Raw genomic sequence first — 19,174 nt, forward strand, 5'->3', positions numbered from 1 at the left:
CACACACACACACACACACACACACACACACACACACACACACACACCACAAAACATTCTACCAGCTGGGGACCAAGTGTTCAAACAGACGAGCTTGTGCGGGACATTTTCTATCAAAACCGTAACAAGGGGAGAATGGATTCTGGTGAACGTCCAGCCCTCACCAGGCCCTTGATTTCCAAATATCCATCCAGCTCCCCCTCCTTCCTATCATAGGACACACTTCTCTGTCTTGCTCTCCATGGGAGGTGATGGCCTTAAACCAGTTCAAAGCTAGAACTCAGAGATGAATAAGAGATGAATAATCCTTTCCATATACCAACCCCTCAGCTGGGTTTCTCTCTGGATTCTGATCCTCTCCTTTGGGGGGATATTTACTTTTCTCCATGGTCACATTTAAAGTGGAGTGGTAAGTTTTAGTTTTTTTGTTCCACTTCACATTGGCAGAGATCTGAGAACTAAGTCAAATATCCCAAGTGTTTCTAACCAGGCTGGGTCTTCCGCAGCAGTTTCCTTAGGCACAGACACATAAGGTGTTTGTTCTGCTTGCTCCCAGTCAGTGACATGAGTTAGTGAATCATATCCAGTACACTTTTGGACACTTTTAGCCTGTTACTCTTGTGGCTTGTTGTTTGTCCTTTTCTGAATATACCAATAGTCATTATTACCAAAGACATTTTAAAGTGATAGATTTGGTTAGAAAGACAACATTCTTGGTTCATGAGATACATAGAGTGTGACTCTGAATGAAAGCTCCTAACGGGAACACATCAGCTCTGTCCCTCCTCTTCCAGGTATAAAAGTACTTGGTTTTATTATTCAGCCTTGTTAGGACCCTGACTGTCTAGACTCTATCTCTCAAACATGTTGTTATTCTCCAAATTCCTCTTTTAAAGAAACATCTTCTAAAAGCTGCAAAGAGTATTTGCCTCTTTTGAATACTTTGTCTTAGGTGGTGTGTGCATACCAGGTGGTCTACGTTACTATACTCTTTCCCAATGTCTTGGTTACTGTTCTATCACTGTGAAGAGACACCATGACCAAGACAACTTAAATAACCAAGCATTTAGTTGAGTCCTTCCTTACCATTTCAGAGGCTAAGTCCATGAAGATCATGGTGGGGAGCATGGTAGCAGGCAGGCAAGCATGACACTGAAGCAATGGCTGAGAGCTAACATCATCCTGTCCACAAGAGTAGGGGAGAATGAGACTGATATGGGCTCTAGAAACCTCAAAGCCATCCCTCCAGGACACACCTCCAACAAGGCCATATCTCTGAAGCAGTCCAGCAACTAGGAATAGGCATTCAAATGTATGAACCTATGATGGCCATTCTCATCCAAGCCACCACACACACCAGTCTTTATCTTTCTAGCTCACAATGTTTAATTCCAAATTGCCTCCTGTCTGGCTGTCAACAAATGTAATATATTTTCACTTCAGCTGTTGACAGTATCTTTGTTGAATAACAGATTCCAGATGGGCAGAAGGAAATAAATTATTATAATAAAGACTCTATGTAAAGGTTCAAAGAGAGTAGAGCTTTCCTTCTTCCTCATCTAACAGCCCAGAGAGGCTTGGTAAGATAATCCTGGGTGTTTGGTCCCACTCTGAGCAGGGGGAGGAGAACTCTCTTCTACATAGTAATCTTAAAGAACCCAGATGTTTATGAATGGCTTTCAAGGTCATTATAGTAATTGTTGTTGATAATCTAGAGACAAGGGAAAGGAAAGAAGGAGGTAGGGTTTATTGGACAGTTCTAGGAGTGGTTCATACTATTTCCATTGCATGTCATTTAGAGAATGCACCGTTATACCGGTTACACCTAAAGCACAGGGGAAGATGTAGACAGAATATGCTCAAAACCTGGGTTTGCACTGCAATGATTAACTAGTGTGTCCCTCTTTTTCTTCCCAGCTATGAAACAAAGGGAAAATCAGATACATCCAGCAACCATGCAGTGCTGAAGTTGGCCAAAGGAGACGAAGTCTGGCTAAGAATGGGCAACGGTGCCCTCCATGGGGACCACCAGCGCTTCTCTACCTTTGCAGGCTTTCTGCTCTTTGAAACTAAGTGACGAGGAAGACAGGATAGCTCTGCTTTGAGGGCAATTTGTAGCTGAGCTAGGGTTGCTAGCATCTGAGGGATGTTGAAGTTGGGAGTTCTATATGGAGCATTTAACTGTTGCATTGGTCACACTGCTACTCATTCTAATGGCCTGCCAACAATGTTGGATGCTTCAGGGGCTAAGAAGAATAGACCACAAGGTAATCTTGCCAGATGACCTTGGGAAATACTCAGCATCTTTGTCACTCTTCTCTGACGTGTCTAAAGGGATCGCCACCTGATACAGGTTGGAAATAAGCGTTCACCTCAAAGAATGCATTTGCAAAGAGTTCTGTTGTTCTGTTTAAATGTAGAATTAGCTTTGGAGTCAAGCAAGTTTTGATCTCATTGTTCTTCATAATATTCTAGACACTAGTCTGATTGTGATGGGGCCAGGGCAAGACATAAGAGCGCTTACCACAATCTACATAGGAGAAACACTTCTGAAGTTTAGACTGGAAAATAGTATTTGGTTTAGTGGGTTTTATTCATATATTCATTAATAAAATACATTTAGTCATTCCAGATAACCTTTAAATAGTACAATTATTCCAATTCTCACAAATAATTGGTTCCTCTTTAAAAAAAAATCAAACAAAAACCCCATGTAGATAATATTGAGTTCTACTGGGTTAGACTTTCAGATACAAAATTTTCTCACACCTGGCTTGCCACATCTTCTCTTTGCCATTGCATTACTGGGGCTGTGGTAGAGCTCTCTTGACTCTGCATAACCAGCTAAGGTAAGATTAAGTTGATATAGTTCAGATGTTATCACATTTTTTTAAAAAAATTTGGATATTATCCCCAATTTTTTAATATACACCATGTTATGTTGAATGGGCTGTAAACTTAAACACAGAAAGACAAATGGACACAAAATACAAGTGTATTCCATTTATGAGATCCACAGTAATATGTCTTAAAGGTTTTCAATAAAAGTCATATTATTTTCTCTATTATCATACTTGACTAATGTTCACAAATCAGCTTTAATATGCCACAGTGCTATAGGAGGTGCTAGTTGGTTTTTTCCCTAACTTTCCACAACTCAAAACCTACAAAGAAAAGGATTAAATTTGCCATCAAAACACCATTATAAAATGTGCCATAAGTTGATACAGATAGTAACACACACACACACACACCACAGATAGACACGCATACAGGGACATACACACAATATACACAACACATAACACACACCACAGACAGACAGATATACAGGGACACAAACACAGTATACACAACACATAACACACACACACACTCACACACACACACACACAGTGCTGAGGCTCAAACTCCCAAGGCTTGTATATGCTAGTCATATGCTCTTCCACTGAGCTACACCCGCAGTGCCCAAGTTTGTTTCATTGAAGAAAGTATCACTGCAATGCCTTTACCCTGGTGTTAAATCGTATTTAAAATTCACCAGTGAAATTCGTACTGAAAAATTGCATATAATCAATTCTCTTTAAAGTAGTGAGTCCATAATTTAATTTCTGCAACAACTTAAACTTATGTGCAGGCTTTTCAATCATAGATTTCCTTCAATTTTATCACCCTCCACCTAGAGGCAATGAACGTGAAGTAGGGCTGTTTTATTAGCCAATTCACTGGCTCCCATGTGTAGTTCAAACTTTGACCCTATCTTTTCTTTTTTTTATCCACAAATGTGTTTAAAGGCTTTCTAAGTCTGCATATATCACAAACATTTCACTGAAGTGCAAAAGGTACTTGATGTTATATAACAACCAAGGAGATTTCATATCTGAAGAGTATCCACTATCTACTAAGTGTCCTGGAGGAAGATTCTGTCATAGATAAAACTGTAGTAAGAAAAATTGCATAAGCATATTTGGAAATAAACACACTTTTGTTGATGATGTGTTTTTAAAAATGTTCTTAATAATTACAATAGTCATACATTGACTGTCATGTGGATAATGTAAAGCAGAATATTTTCCTGGCAGTATGAACAGCCGTACAACTCAGACATGCATAAGACACATGGACCGCGGGGTCACTTGTCTCCACAAGATCCCATTTTCAGTTACTCCTCAGCTTCAATCCTTTATGACATCAGTGATTAGAGGGTCCCTTTTCAGTGTCAGAGGGTATCTCCAAATGGATGGGTCTTCATCATACACCCACAATCTTTTTGCATTATTTATTTATTCACTTTATATCCCAATATCAGCATCCTCCCAATCTCAATTCCCCCTCACACAGCTTCCTCATTCCCCCATTCTCCCTCCCTTTCTCCTCTAAGAAGGGCGAACCCCTCCCCCCACCAGGTATCCTCCCACCCTGGCACATCAATTCCTTTCTCACTGAGGCTAGACAGTTAGGGGAACAGAATCCACAGGCAGGCAAAAAATTCAGGGACAGCCTTTGCTCCAGTTGTTGGGGGCCTGCGTGGAGATCAAGCTGCACATCTATTACATTTGCACATGGGCCTATATCCAGCCCATGCCTGCTCTTTGGTTGGTGCCTCCGAGACCAGGTTAGTTGACTCTGTTGGTCTTTCTATGGAGTCCCTATCCTCTTTGGGTCCCTTAATCCTTCCCCTAATTCTTCCACAAGAAATGTTTAGCTGTGGGTCTTTGCATCTGTTTCCGTCGGCTTCTGGGTGGAGCCTCTCAGAGGACGGTTACACTAGGTTCCTGTCTGCAAGCATAACAGACTATCATTATTAGTGTCAGGGATTGGTTCTTGCCCATGGGATGGGTCTCAATTTGGGCCAGTCATTGGTTGGCCATTTCCTCTATCTCTGCTCCATCTTTGTCCCTGTATACCTTGAACACAGGACACAATTTGGGTCAAAGCTTTTGTGGGTTGGTTGCTGTCCTTATTCCTCCCTTGGGAGTCCTGCCCAGCTACAGGACATGGCCACTGTCAACTCCGTCTCCCCTGCTGCTAGGAGTCTCAGCAAGAGTCACTCCCATACACTCCTTTTGGCCTTCTCTTGTCCCCAGATCACTGGCAAATCCTAGGATGTGTTGCGGGAAGTATTAAAAACGAGAAGGACTGGCAGGATTCCTGTGCTTCTGCGGGCAACTCTCAGCCCCGGTGTGGTCCCACCACCTCTGTCTCTAACTCCCGCAGTGACCTCACGGTATTCCCAGCTTCGGTTCGCTTGTCTCTCCAGCTGCTAGTTCCTTCAAAGCCATACCCCCCCCCACCCCCCGATCTGCAGTCCCACCTTCCAGTAATCCAGTAAAACAAAACTCTAGAAGCGTATAGTTAACCAGTCAGCTTTATAGAACAATAAATTCTCAATTCACAAAATGCCCACACAATAATTTCAAGGCCAATTGAAAATGGTACAAGTTGCCCACCTAGAATAGACAAGTTATCCCAATCATTCTATCCCTATATGAAATCATATCCATCTGTGGCTATTTAAAGCTATGCTGGTTCAGGATCTTCTTCCTGTCCGCCCTCCATCTTGATTCTTCCCTTTCTCCTGAGAGGCTCTGTCTCTGTAACTCTTAGCTCCACCTCCCCTTTCCCTGTCCAATCACAGCCCCCTGCAGCACTAATATTTTAATGTAATTGGACAGGGAAAATCCTGCCACAGGATGCAGCCCTGCCCACCCACTCACCACTGATTTCCTTTCTCCCGTGATTTCACTACCTCATCTCTACAACCCATCCCTCTCTCCATCCCTTCTCTCACTCAGGTCTCTACTTCTGTCCCGTATTTATTTTGTTTCCCCTTATGAGAAAGGTTCAAGTATCCTCCTTTGGCCCTCCTTGTTATTTGGCTTCTTTGGTTCTATGGATTGCAGTGTGCTTATCCTGTACTTTATGGCTAATATTCATTTGTGAGTACATACCAAGCATGTCTTTTTGGGTCTAGGTTACCTCATTCAGGATGATATTTTCTAGTTCCTTCCATTTGCCTGTGAAATTCATGATGTCCTTGTTTTTTAATAGCTGAGTAGTATTCCATTGTGTGAAGGAACCACATCTTTATCTATTCTTTGGTTGAGAGACATCTGGAAAGTTTCTGTCTATTAAGAATAAAGCTGCTATGAACATAGTTGAGCAAATTTCCTTGTGGGATGGTGGAGCACCTTTTGGGTATACGCCCAGGAGTGATATCACGCAGTCTTGAGGTAGAACTATTCCCAATTTTCTGAGAAACCTCCACATTTCTTTCCAGATTGGTTATACAAGTTTGTACTCCCGTCACCAGTGGAGGAGTGTACCTCTTCCTCCACATCCTCGTCAGCATGTACTGCCCCCTGAGTTTTTCATCTTAGCCATTCTGATGGGTGTAAGATGGAATCTCAGAGCTGTTTTGATTCCCATTTCCCAGATAACTAAGGAGGTCGAATAGTTCTTTAAATGTTTCTCGGTCATTAGAGATTCCTCTGTTGAGAATTCTGTTTAGCTCTGTGGCCCATTTTTTAATGGTGTTATTTGTGTTGTTGGTGTCTCACTTCTTGAGGTCTTTATATATTTTGGATATTAGCCCTCTGTCGGACGTAGGATTGGTAAAGATGCTTTCCCGCTCTGTAGGCTGCTGTCTTGTCCTACTGATGGTGACCTTTGCGTTACATAAGCTTTGAAGTTTCACGACTTTCACAATAGTCACAAATAGCATATCTTTATACTCTAACTAAGCAAGTGAAAGACCTATATGACAGGAACATCAAGGCTCTGAAGAAAGAAACTGAAGATCTCAGAAGATAGAACAATCTCTCATGCTCATGGATTGGTAGGATTAACATAGTAAAAATGGTCATTTTACCAAGAGCAGTTGGGTTCAATGCAATTCCCATAAAAATCCCAACACAATTCTTCGGACCATGAAAGAACAATTTTCAGCTTCATGCGGACAATCAAATAACTCATCATATGGAAAACAATCCTATAGAACTTCTGGAAGTATCATCGTCCTTGACTTCAAGGCACCAGGCATGTCTACAGTGCACAGACATACATGCAGGCAAAACACTTGTACCAATAAAAAATAAAATTAAAAAATTTAAAACTCCTTACTTAATCTTTTAGCTTTAGGAGGTTTTTGTTTGCTTCAATATATTTTGTTGTTGTTGTTGATGATGATTTGAAACAGGGTCTCATGTAGCCCAGGCTAGCTTTGAAATGGCTGTGTAGCCAAGGATGACTGAATTCCTGATAGTTCTTCTTCCACCTTCCAAGGGCTTCGATAACAGTTGTGTACCCCATATCAAAAATTCCAGTTCTTTTAAAATTACAAATAATGCATTATGAATATACTTTGTTTTAAAAATATCTGAACAAATTGCCTATGCATAATTTATATCATTGTTTCCTCTGACTAGCTTTTAGAAGACAGTTTGTACCAGAGGAATGATCTGGAGTGGTTGAGATCTATCACAGTCTGCTTTGCCTGGCCCTCGTGATAACTCAGTACTCTGAGACGAGGTGTAAAGCATGATGCCGGCTAAGACTTGTGATTCCTGTGAATATGATCCTGTATGTAAGCTCGAGGCACATCTGTGCTATTGGTTGTTTTGTTTTTCAGAAAAACAGAAAGGTAGCAACTCTGATAAAATGTTAATGTCTCCATGTGGAAGTCACTCATACCATTCCGTGCGATTTTCTCTTTCCTTTCCAGTTTATCAAAACGCAAAGGGAAGAATTGGATAGAATGAGGCTGGAACAAGCAAGGGTAGGCACCTGAGACAGCATCAGACAATCAGAGATCATTAGGGACCATGTGGAAGTTGGCTGCCTCTAGCAGGAGGCAGCTCATGCTAAGAGAGCACAGACCGCTTGCCCTGAAGTGTCTTAAAGCTCAGTAGCTGGTTAAAAGTGTTTTGGGTACAACTATGTAATATTTCGCCTTTGGTTTTATTATCTGTCTCACTTGTTAAGAATCGGTGCGGGAGATTTCTAGCATTCATGGCTAACTCTATTCAGTTCCCTTCCTAGAGCTGTATCCGGCTACCTATACACAAGAGCCACCCATTACTGAGAAAAATGTCCTGGAAATGTGGGTGAGGACATTTGTGATTATTTTGTTGTACTTTAAATACTGAAAAAAAAAGTTTCTAACTCGAAATTGTAATTGTCCGTAAAACTGACAGCTGTCAAACCAAATTGATTTCTAACGCTCTCTCATTTAACCCGAGATGAACAATAATTCTGATATCCCAGACTCTCCTAAATGCTGGGATTATAGGCGTGCACACCACAGGCGTATTAGCGGTGCTGGCCTCCATGCACGGACTTAGCAACTGATCTACAACCCTGGCCCTTCCTCTTAAAACTAGGGGCATCCTAGGAGAGGTTTCAAACTCTTGCAGGATGGAAACTAGTTTTCAGGGCGGCGAGGGAGACACCCAGTGGTCTACCACAGGAAACGTCCTTGCCTCCTTACATTGATCTAAGTCGTGAGGTGCTTGAGTACCTTTAATCACTTACTGGGGGGAGGGTGAGAGTAGAGATTCAGGGGTTACAATGAAAGTATCCGAAGACGCGGTGTTCTCAAGGTCAAGGAGGCAATTTACCACTTAAACCCGGGATCAAAGTTCAGCAGCTAAACCAACTGCCTCAAAGCCTTGGACTTTGGGTGGGAAGTGCGCAAGCGTATAGCGTCCCCGAGGGCGCGCTGGCGCAAGAGGGAGGCGGGGAGAGGGGCGGGGCTAGCCGGAGATGGGCGGAGCCGTGCGGTGCTGTGCGGTGCGGATGGGAGGGGAGGGTGGAGAAACTGCGGGTCAGGCTCCCGGGCGCTCGGCTCTCATCCCAGAGTTGGCCATGGTGCTGCGTGGCATCAGGGTGGTGGAACTGGCAGGCCTGGCCCCAGGGCCGTTCTGCGGGATGGTCCTGGCGGACTTCGGCGCCGAGGTGGTGCGCGTGGACCGGCTGGGCTCTGCGGGCGACACGAGTTACCTGGGCCGAGGCAAGCGCTCGCTGGCGCTGGATCTGAAGCCGGCTCGGGGAGCCGCGGTGTTGCGGCGCCTGTGCGCACGCGCGGACGTGTTGCTGGATCCCTTCCGCTGCGGTGAGCCCTGCGGCGCAGCGAGATAACATTTCCCTCCTGCCCGGTCACCCCCAGCTTCTGACTTTTTTTTTTCCCCCCCCCCCCCCCGCCCCCAGCACTCTTTCAGATTTGCCTTTATTAATTATTTGGAGGTATTGAACCGTATGAGAATCTAGTGCAAGGGATAGATTGGAGAACTTCACATAGGAATATAACCACTGACCCTTTGCTATATGATATGCCTATGGTCTAAAGCCATTATCAAACCATGGTTAACCTTTCCATAAATGCTGGTATTCCCAAGCTCCAGCTTCAAGATCACTTCGTTTACTTTGGGCCGTTAACAGAATCAGTTTTCGAGCACTTGCATGCTTGGTGACATGCACCACCATGCGACTGTACATTGACATTGCAAGTGTCCCAAACCCTGAACCAAGTCTGAAGGCATTTCCTTCTGCATTAGCTCAGAGCATTCATTCCAACCTGCTCCTTACTAATATTGCCTGGTAGATACCAGGAAGCCAGTCAAACTTCAGTGAATGGGATGGGAGCGGGTCACCAGGCATATTTATATTTAAGTCTTTTAGTTCCCACAAGCAAATCTGAGGGACAGTAATGGTAACATTTAGGATTATATCACCATGTAAAAATACTCCATTTGAAGATGAGTGCGGGCCACTGTGGGATAGGGAAGGGAGGGAGAAAGAGAGAAAGGTCACACTAGTGCAGAGAGAGAGAAGAGAAGGAGGGAGGAGGAGAGAAGAAGAGGAGGAAGAAGAAGAGGAAGGGGGAGCTCAAAATGTCTGGATTATACAGGGAAGAGCCTCTTGGAGAAGGGCAACCCAGGGCTGGGCTGGAAAGTTCAGGTTTGGGGGCAGGATATGCCAGATAGGGACTGAGGGATGCTGGGAGAACCTGGAGCCAGGTCTGTTTTGATATGTAATATATGCACCTCAGGCCCTTGTCCCAGGACCAAATGAAAACAACAACAAAACCCCCACAACACAATTGATTGATTGCTTTCCTCTAAAGGTGTCATGGAGAAACTCCAGCTTGGGCCAAAGACTCTACTGCAGGACAATCCAAAGCTCATCTATGCCAGGCTGAGTGGATTTGGCCATTCGGGAATTTTCTCCAAAGTAGCTGGCCATGACATCAACTATTTGGCTTTGTCAGGTGTGTTGGAAAGGGTTTTTCTAAAACTCTTTGAATTGGCTCCAAAATCAGTAAGTACAGTTACGCTGATTAACGAGGGTTTTAAAAGTGTTTATTATTTTTCATTATGTGTAGGTGTGTGGTTATGTGCATGTGAGTGCATGTGTCTCTAGAGGCTGGTGAGAGTGTCCTGGATCACTGGGAGCTGGAGTCACAAGGCATTGCAAACCCTTCTTTGTGGGTGTTGGGAACTGAACTTGGGTCTTCTGAAAGAAGAGTACATACTCTGAACCACTGAGCCATCTTTCTAGGCCCAGCCTTGATTAACACGAATTTTTAAAATGTGAAGATGTTAATGCATATTAATTAACTATTAATGCATATTAATTAATGCAAAGGGAACACAGTTGTTGAAAACGGGTTGATTTGAGTTCCTACAGTTGCTGTCCTTAAGCTCTCTCCCCACCACGACCCATTTGGAGGCTAAGAGTCACTAGGAACACCGATTTTCTGCAGTTGGGAAGTCAGTTTTAAGGAAGCCCCTACTAGGAGTGAGAGGTGATAGGATGGTTGGTCACTCCGCTTAGTGAAAAGTTGATTCAGTTTGATTCTGACATTCCTTCACCAAGAATCCTCTTGAGCCATCATTTCAGACATCTGTGAAAAAGACCACAGTTTTCACGTCTCGCCACCATTTTGTTAGAATCTGTACCTGTGAGGACCAATTTTTCTAATGGCCTGGCTGTATTATGTCTAAGAACTGTGTGTTACTGATGAAAGCAAATCTCCTCTTCTCTGTAAGAAGATATTGAAAGGTTGAGTATAAACCTTCCTGGCTGGCCAAAGTATAAAATGGACTTTCCACATAGTTTCAAAAGTAATTCCTGTTTCTTTTTGTATATGATTATATTCTGATATCTTTTTAATAAAACTCAAAGTGCATTATAATGTTTTAGAGCCAGGAAACAAATGATTAGTAATTATGTCTTTTTTTTAACACTTAGTAAGTGAAGACTTTAATAAAATATTGAAAATGTCAGTTGGGATTTTTTTTAATCTTTTTTTTTTTTTTTGCCTTTACCCTTACGTGAACAGGATTCACTGCCTAGTCCAGGCTAACCTAGAAATCTAGATCTGCTTGCTAGAGTCTGCTAAGTGCTGGGATTACAAATGTGAAGGCTTTTTGTAAGTGGACTCAGTGGGTTCATGGTTTGAAGAGCATTGTGCACTGTTTTCACTGAAGACAATGACTATAAAAATCAGCTGTCCCTCTAAGGTATTCTTGTGCTCACTTAAAAGGGGCGTTCAATTTGTTGTCCATGGTGCAGGCGTTCTGTCAAAGATCGGCAGAAGGGGTGAGAACCCATACCCGCCGCTGAATCTCCTGGCTGACTTTGGTGGCGGTGGCCTCATGTGCACACTGGGCATTGTGCTGGCTCTCCTTGAACGCACACGTTCTGGCCAGGGGCAGGTCATCGATGCCAACATGGTGAGTATCAGTTGGGGTCAGGGCTTGTCATTTGTGTCTCAGTATCATGTGTGATTGTCCCAAATCTTTCTGAGTAAGAGAGACAGGATTTTTCTGGATAGCCCTGGCTGTCCTGGAACTCATGGAGATCTACCTCCCTCTGCTTCCTGAATGTGGGGATTAAAGAAATGTGCCAACATGTCTGGCAAGAGATCTTTTGCCTAAAATAGCCTCACCCTTTTGCTATGTATCAGAGTGTCATATTGAAGCCACCTATGGATCGCTTTAAACCTTATTTATTTAGTGTGAGTGCATAAGTGTGTATCTGGAGGTCAGAGGACGAGGTGTAAGAGTCAGTATCTGCTGTTACCTGTGGCTGGGGAACTCCGCTTGTCAGATGTGGCAGATCGTCTGCAAAGCCTTCCCTCAGTATACTCTAAACTTTTAAAGAACTCACCTGATTCCTGTGTTGGATTTCAATGTTTTTCTCCAAGTTATCTTTTGTGATTAAAATAGAGCTACCAAGTAATGATCCTTCAAAACTGAACTTCTCCAGTTGTTTTCAGCAAGTGAGGTTTTTTAGAGATGCTAAGGTAGGCGGGCCTTCCTGACCAGACCTTGCTGCCTTTCTTAGGAGATCCGTCAGTTTCCTATGTTTCTCTGTGTGAACACTCACTTCCTCCAGCTGAGCACTTTCTCTATGTGATCTCAATCTAGGTGTTCCATCTACTGTTTCCTCAGCCTTTGGCATGTGTAGGATTCAAGGTTGCCATTGGATGCAGGAACCTGAAGAGAATTCTAAACTTTATATTACTATATCTTGCCCAGATATACCTACTTACAAAATGTATAAATTAGACACAGTAAGAGATTAACAACAATACTAAAAAAATAGGACAGTCTAAAATATGCACTAGTAGAGTTTACTTACAGACTTCTCCAGCTAATATTTTCAGACAGTGGTTAATCTTAATTGTACCTATTGGAAGTGAAAGGGCGTGTAAAGGGGGTGTCCATGGTCCTGAAGCAGGGACACTTCCCTGAGGTCTCTCAGCTCTATGGTAAAAGTTCGGTCCAGGGCTACCACATGCAGGTGAATAGAAAATGGATTTGAGGGAGGCAAGACTAGAAGCAGAGAGACCAGTTGACGGTGGTTTGCTGAGCCAATGAGGGCGCGCGTTAAAGCAGTTAATGCTATGGTAGGACTGGGTTAAAGGAATGCTGGATGCAGAGTTGTTGCAGAGGGTTGCTCATGCCTTGGCAACAGGGAAAGCAGAAAGAGCTGAGGACAGAGACAGATTTCTGGCTTGTGAGCTAAGGGGTGGTGTCACCGGCTCCCAGGGGCAGACTGACAGCAGGAAGCAGTGGACAGACTGACAGCTCACTTCTTTCCTCCTCTGGAGTTGACCAGCTCTGCCATCTCGGAGGTTACTTTACAACCGTGTCAAAGTTGTAAAACGAATAATATGCCAATGTGTCAGAATTGTTAGGGAATTCAATTAGTCTGTCACTATGCAGTGTGAGAGCAGTACCCCGGATTGACTCTGTGAGGGATTGTCATTTCCAGTCTCCTTTTCCAGAGTAAAAGGAAGTTAGTTTTGTTCATTTCAGGTTTGAAGTAGCTTGTCAGTATCCCTGGGAAATATCTAAGTAGGAACCAGTAACAGCATTCACACTCATTTGGGAATAAACCGGGAGCCAGGAGAGAGTCTGTGTGGTTCCCTGGAGAGGAGACAGAATGCTAATGTGTAGGACTGAGTAGACAGAGGAAAAGCAAGGGGAAGATCATTAAGCCTGGAACAAGAAGGGAGTGCCATGTCATTTTGGAAACCAAGGTGACAAAGTGTCAAGACACACTTCTAATGGCCCGAAGGTCAGAGGCCTGTGGACACTTCAAGATTGAGAGTGTAAATTGCTGCAGGTCACTGGGTCACTTTACAAAGTCCTGCTTCAACTGGACCTGCTCACCTTGAGCCTCGGTTGGCTGTTTTCTTCTCACAGATGATGCTCACCCCTGTGCCGTGCCTGTTTCTTGTGATTCTGTCACGGGGCACGACTCACCTTGCTGTTTTGGCCCCTCTCTGTAGTGTGTTTTCGGAGGTGCAGTGTGGGGTTTGCCATTTAACCCTGGATCCTGGCCTAGACTGCACCACCTCAGCATGAGAAAGCAGCAGCAGCAGAAAGTTCACACTGTGTCTCCCCTGTGCCTATCTTCCTGTGAGCCACACAGCCTAAAGGAGACAGGCTCTTCCCATTAACTACTGAAAATCTGTAGGCTCCAGAGATGAACAATTTTCTAACAGTACCGTAGCACACAGCATAGATCCAAAGTCAGGCCTCTGAATACCTCCCCTCCACTGCCCTCTGCGGGCAGTGTGTGCCATCCAAAAAGGACCAACTAAGAACAAATTCGTGGCATTGAGAGTGGTAAGGAATCGTCATTTACAACACGTAATTGATTCTTTATACTTAAATGGAAATGGAAGATGGTCTCAGTTTTCATCAGAATGTATCTAATTAGATTTGCCTGATTGCTAGACAACAGTGAGCTCTGAGTGTGTGTGCAACTATAACCTTTCCTTAAGGGGTTCATACTTACATTAGGGGACAATCATTGTTGGCTAATGGAATCACTAAGCCTCATTTGTTACTTCCCAGCCCCGTGAGCCCTTGTAGACTAAGGCAAGGCAGATATCTTTGTGATAGACCAGTAGCTTCTTGCTGTTGAGCAACAGAATCTATTGTCCTGGCAGGCCAGCAATGAGATAGGGCCTGTTTTCTCACAGTGCTGTCCCTTAAAAACTGTGGGGTTAAGATAACTACAGAAAGGTCTATTTTGTTATATCTGCTCTCTGTAGGGAGAGCCCCTGACCTCCTGTTGTGAGTCCCATGCAGGCTGTTGGCCCACATGATGACAGAATTGGAAAGTGGAGGATGCTCTTGTCTGAGTAGTTTTGCACAGCATGCTGCAGTAGTCACTGCTGGGCCTCCAGATGAGGTGACAGTTGCTTGCACTGGGTCTCTTTTCCTGTGGCCTCCTGTGGTGCTGTGTGTCTCATTTATGATGAAGCTAAGAGAAACACTTGGTTACAAGGTTGGTCCAGTCTAGAATCTAAAACCTTTCCACACTTTCTGGCCCGAGTGTGCCAGTCAGCTAATCAGTATTCTGAGACAGCACCGCCTGTGATCCTAGCCCTGGGGAGTCAGACACAGGAGATCCCTGGGGTTTTCTGGCTAGCCGGGCTAGGTTGGTGAGTTCCATTTTCAGAAGGAGACTCTGTCAGAAAGTAATTGAGAAAGACACCTGACATTAACCTCTGACCTCTGTGTACTCACACACAAACAAAGGTAGGGAGAATAATTCAGGGAGCGTTCGTGTATCTTTACCTGACTTCAAGATCATCAACTGTTGTTCCTTTAAGTCTTAAAATAGTTCATGAATTGAAGAGTGTACCCATGGTGTTCTCCCATAAGCCTTCTCTACCCTGATTTGCAGAGATGCCAAAGAAACTGTATGGTTAGATGTAATTGTCATGGATTATAAAGTAAGCAGTTATGTAAAGGTTAACCTCCCCTCCCCCAGGGATGCCTCCTTCATACTTACTTGAGCACTGTATCCATAACATGTTCTGCTTCTCCCAAGGTGGAAGGAACGGCATACTTAAGTTCTTTCCTGTGGAAAAGCCAGCCCATGGGTCTGTGGGAACAGCCTCGAGGACAAAACCTGCTAGATGGCGGCGCACCTTTCTATACAACCTACAAGACAGCAGATGGGGAGTTCATGGCTGTAGGTGCGATAGAACCCCAGTTTTATACACTGCTGCTTAAAGGTAAGTTACTAGCTCTGTGTCTCCTGTCCTGCTTCACGGTGAGCTCTTGATTCTTGATCTTGAGACCTTGGGAAAGCATAATGACTTTTTTATACATCTGTCTTTCCAGCTAGTATAACTGTAGCTATCAGCATATTGTGGGGCATTTTATTCGTCTTTTTAATTGGCAATTTTACTACTCTATAAAATAAGTCAGGACTTAAAAAACATTAACAATTCATTTGGTGGGAAAGCCAGTGCTTCGGTTGCCCATGACATGGATGGATGTTTATCCTGCTTCGTGTGGCCAGACCTTCCTTAATTGTTGGTTCTCCTGGCTCTCATTCTCTCATGGGTATCCTCAGTGCAGTGAGATTTTGGTGAGTGAGATTCAGCTAGACAATGTCGCTGCCCCTTGGTACCTTGGAAATTTATCTGTCTTGAGAATTCTTGTCTTCATGGCACACTGCTATACGTTAGAGAGAATTTTGGGATTACGTCTTTCCCTATGACATAACTGGACTGGAATTATTTTCTTATGTGAAACGTTTCAGTTTAAAGTTTGCACTATAGTTAATTACATGGTTTTAGACATACTCTGAAGTAAAGGACACCATGGTGGCACAAGCTTGTCATCCCAGCAACTCAGGAAGTAGAGACAGAGGGATCTTCATGGGAAAGCATAAAAACGTCCAGGTTAGACTTGGCTACATAGATCAGTGGATGTGGATGCTGGAGGTGCTCAGCATCTTTTTCATTTGCTACCTTGTTTTGTAGGTCTTCTTTATTACTTAAAAATTATTTTACTGTTTAAAACATTTTATAGAGTATATTTTGATCATATTTTTTTCCTCTCTCCAGTCCTCCCAGTTTCTCCCCACCTCCCTTCCCAACTAACTTTATGTTCTTTTTGTCTCAAAACCAAATACAACTAAACTAAACAACCCCCCCTAAAAAACCCAAAACAATGCCCAACCATAAATTCATACACGTGTACTCGAACACACACACACACACACACACACACACACACACACACACACACAGTGTTCATTTTGTGTTGGACACCTACCTTCCTGGGCATGGGACCCACCCTGGAGTGTACTTGATATTCTCACTGTCACTCTGTTGGACAAACTGAATTTCCCTTTCCCAGCAGTTATCAGTTACACATTCCTTCTTGGTTAAGGGTTCGGTTTGTACTTACTCCCTGTTCCCAGTGCTGGAATTTTGTCCGTGCATGCTGTTACAGTCTCTATGGGTTTACATGTTCCTGTTATGTCTAGAAGATCTGTTTCCCTGGGGATCATCCACCATCTCTGGCTTTTAGTCTTTATGCATAGATCTTCAGCATAGATCCCCGAGCCTTGAGGGGAGGCATTTACAGATACCTCATTTAGGGATGAGTGCTCTGAGAGCACTCGGGGAGCACTGTCTGCACATTGTTCAGTTGTGGTCTCAGTTGATTTTCATCTACTGCAAGAAAGCAGCTTTCTCTCTGATGATGGTTGACTGATGCACCCCACAGTCCCACAGGCTGAGTTTTCCATAGGCAAGAACTTAAATGTTCCATTCCTAACACCGTTGAAGAGCAGAACACTTTAAGTATGCGGGTGCTTTAGAAGTGGGGTTAATATCTACTTGGTGGTTTTTTTTTTTTCAACCATGTAAAAAGCTGATACAATTACCTTCCCACTTTAAAGTTTCATTGTTTGGATAGTTTTTCAAATGCAATATACTGCTACAGGTTATTTGTATATACTTGTCATGATTGCATTTACAAATATCCCAACACATTTTATTATCACATATGCTAACTTTACTAACTCAAATATAGTTGATTAAACCATATATAGAACAGGATCATTTGTGTAGGATCAAGTATGATGCCTCTCTGCCCAAACTGAAGGTTTCCCCTTAGCCTTTGGTAAACATTGCACAGAAATTACTGTAAGTAACTCCCAGTTATTCAGTGTCGGCCCAGTTATTTCTTCTGAAGGCTGTGTTGGTGACAGTTTTCACATTTCACCTTTGGTGAATTTTGAACTAATATCTAAGTACAGGGTGAGTTAGGATTCAACCCTTACTTTGTTATTTATTTATTTCCCATAGGGATCCCCAGTTTTCTCAGTACTATTGATTGAAAAAACAGTTCTTCCTGTGTAGAACGATACATGCATCCTTCTTGACATCAGTTGTCTGTAAGTGGAAGGGTTCATCTTAGGACCTTTTCTCTTTCGCCAGTGCGAGGGATTGCTTGCAGGTCCTCCCACATGGAGGAGAGTGCTCTACCACTGAGCTGTGGAGCCAGCCCTACCTATGGACTTGCAGTTCTGTTGAGTTATCTGTCTTTATGTCGCTGTGCCTTGATTATTGTAGTAAGTCTGAAACTGAGATGTGTGTATGTGTTCTTCAGCATTTTCTTGGCTGTTGTGATTTCCTTGAATTTCTGTGTAAAGTTTAGGATCCGCTTATCAATTTCAGAAAATGAAGTATCTGATGATTTTAACGTGCTTGTATGTTTGTATGTACATGTATGTGCTTGCACTAGCATGGGAACTGGCTCGCCATAGCGCTTGTGAGGAGTTCAGAGGATCCTTTCACTTTGCTTGAGACACGTTCTCTTGTTCTTCACTGCTGTGTATTCCAGGCTGACTGGCCCACAAGCACCTAGGGATTCTCTGGTCTCTGTCTCCCATCTCACTGTAAGAACTCTGGGGTAACAGATACACATTGCACCCCTGGCTTTCTCTGGGTTCTATGGATTTGAACTCAGGCCTTCCTGCTTCAGTGACAACTCTTTACCCACTGAGCCATCCCCCTAACTCATAGCTGAGATTTTGACATGGGTTCTGTTGAGAGTATGCCTGATCTGGGGGATAGCACTATCCTAGAAATCTATGTCCCAGTCCATCTATGTGGGCTGCTTACCTTCCTTCATTTACAGTTGTAATCTCGGTGATGGACTGTGATTGGAATTCCTTCTTTGAAGAGTAGTTTCTTACATGTGTGGATTAAGGTTTTTCATCAAGTTTGGAGACTTTTTAGCTATTTCTTCAGTAATTTTCTTCTAACCTTTCTCTCCTGTCTTTTTATGAGTCTCTTAATGCATTTGTAAATGTGACAGCATCTTACATTGTTTATTTTTCTTCATTAATATGCCATTCTGTTCCTCAGATTAGTTCTGAGGAACAGAAACCTGGAGTTCTCTCCAGGTTTGTTTCTTTATAATGATTTTCTCAGCTAACTCGGTGTTCCTCACTCCGTGTAATCACTGAAATCTGCCCAGTCAGCCTAGTGCTCAGCTAAGGACAGGACTAAGTTCTTCTTTAATGTCTTGCTCCAGTGAATCTTCCATCCACCTGTGAGGTGCTTTATTCCTTCTCCCATGTGCAGATCCTTCAAGATATGCAATCCAGGCCTCTTGTAGACTTGGTTTAGGTGTGTGTGCCCCCGGATGTGTGCACGTATGGACGATGGAGACTTCAACAGTCTGGGGAGGATGTTAGCACTGTTTAGAGTCCTCTAGGAATTCCAGAAATTCTCCCCTTATAAATTACTGATCATTGAGTTCTTAACCATTAATATTATAAATTCCTCTTGAGAGAGAGAGAGAGAGAGAGAGAGAGAGAGAGAGAGAGAGAGAGAGAG

At 43.4% G+C, this 19,174-nt stretch overlaps 2 protein-coding genes across 3 annotated transcripts in view; both read left to right on the forward strand.

Moving 5' to 3' along the window:
- C1qtnf3 (C1q and TNF related 3) overlaps positions 1-2,988 on the forward strand; it is a 21,277-nt gene extending 18,289 nt beyond the window's left edge. The window contains exon 6 of one of the 2 annotated variants that reach the window (XM_028767665.1): positions 1,918-2,988. In XM_028767665.1, the coding sequence (XP_028623498.1) occupies positions 1,918-2,077 (160 nt within the window). In that variant the 3' untranslated portion in view covers positions 2,078-2,988. The remainder of the gene's footprint in view (positions 1-1,917) is intronic. The other variant, XM_028767666.1, reaches the window with a different exon arrangement.
- A 5,830-nt stretch (positions 2,989-8,818) lies between these two features.
- Positions 8,819-19,174, forward strand: part of Amacr (alpha-methylacyl-CoA racemase) — a 12,060-nt gene continuing 1,704 nt past the window's right edge. Inside the window, exons 1-4 of the mRNA XM_028767611.1 lie at positions 8,819-9,112; positions 10,124-10,267; positions 11,575-11,735; positions 15,358-15,544. Of these exons, the coding sequence (XP_028623444.1) occupies positions 8,866-9,112; positions 10,124-10,267; positions 11,575-11,735; positions 15,358-15,544 (739 nt within the window). The 5' untranslated portion in view covers positions 8,819-8,865. The remainder of the gene's footprint in view (positions 9,113-10,123; positions 10,268-11,574; positions 11,736-15,357; positions 15,545-19,174) is intronic.

Source organism: Grammomys surdaster, unplaced genomic scaffold, assembly GCF_004785775.1.
Source record: "Grammomys surdaster isolate TR1022 unplaced genomic scaffold, NIH_TR_1.0 174, whole genome shotgun sequence".
Lineage (NCBI taxonomy): Eukaryota > Metazoa > Chordata > Mammalia > Rodentia > Muridae > Grammomys > Grammomys surdaster.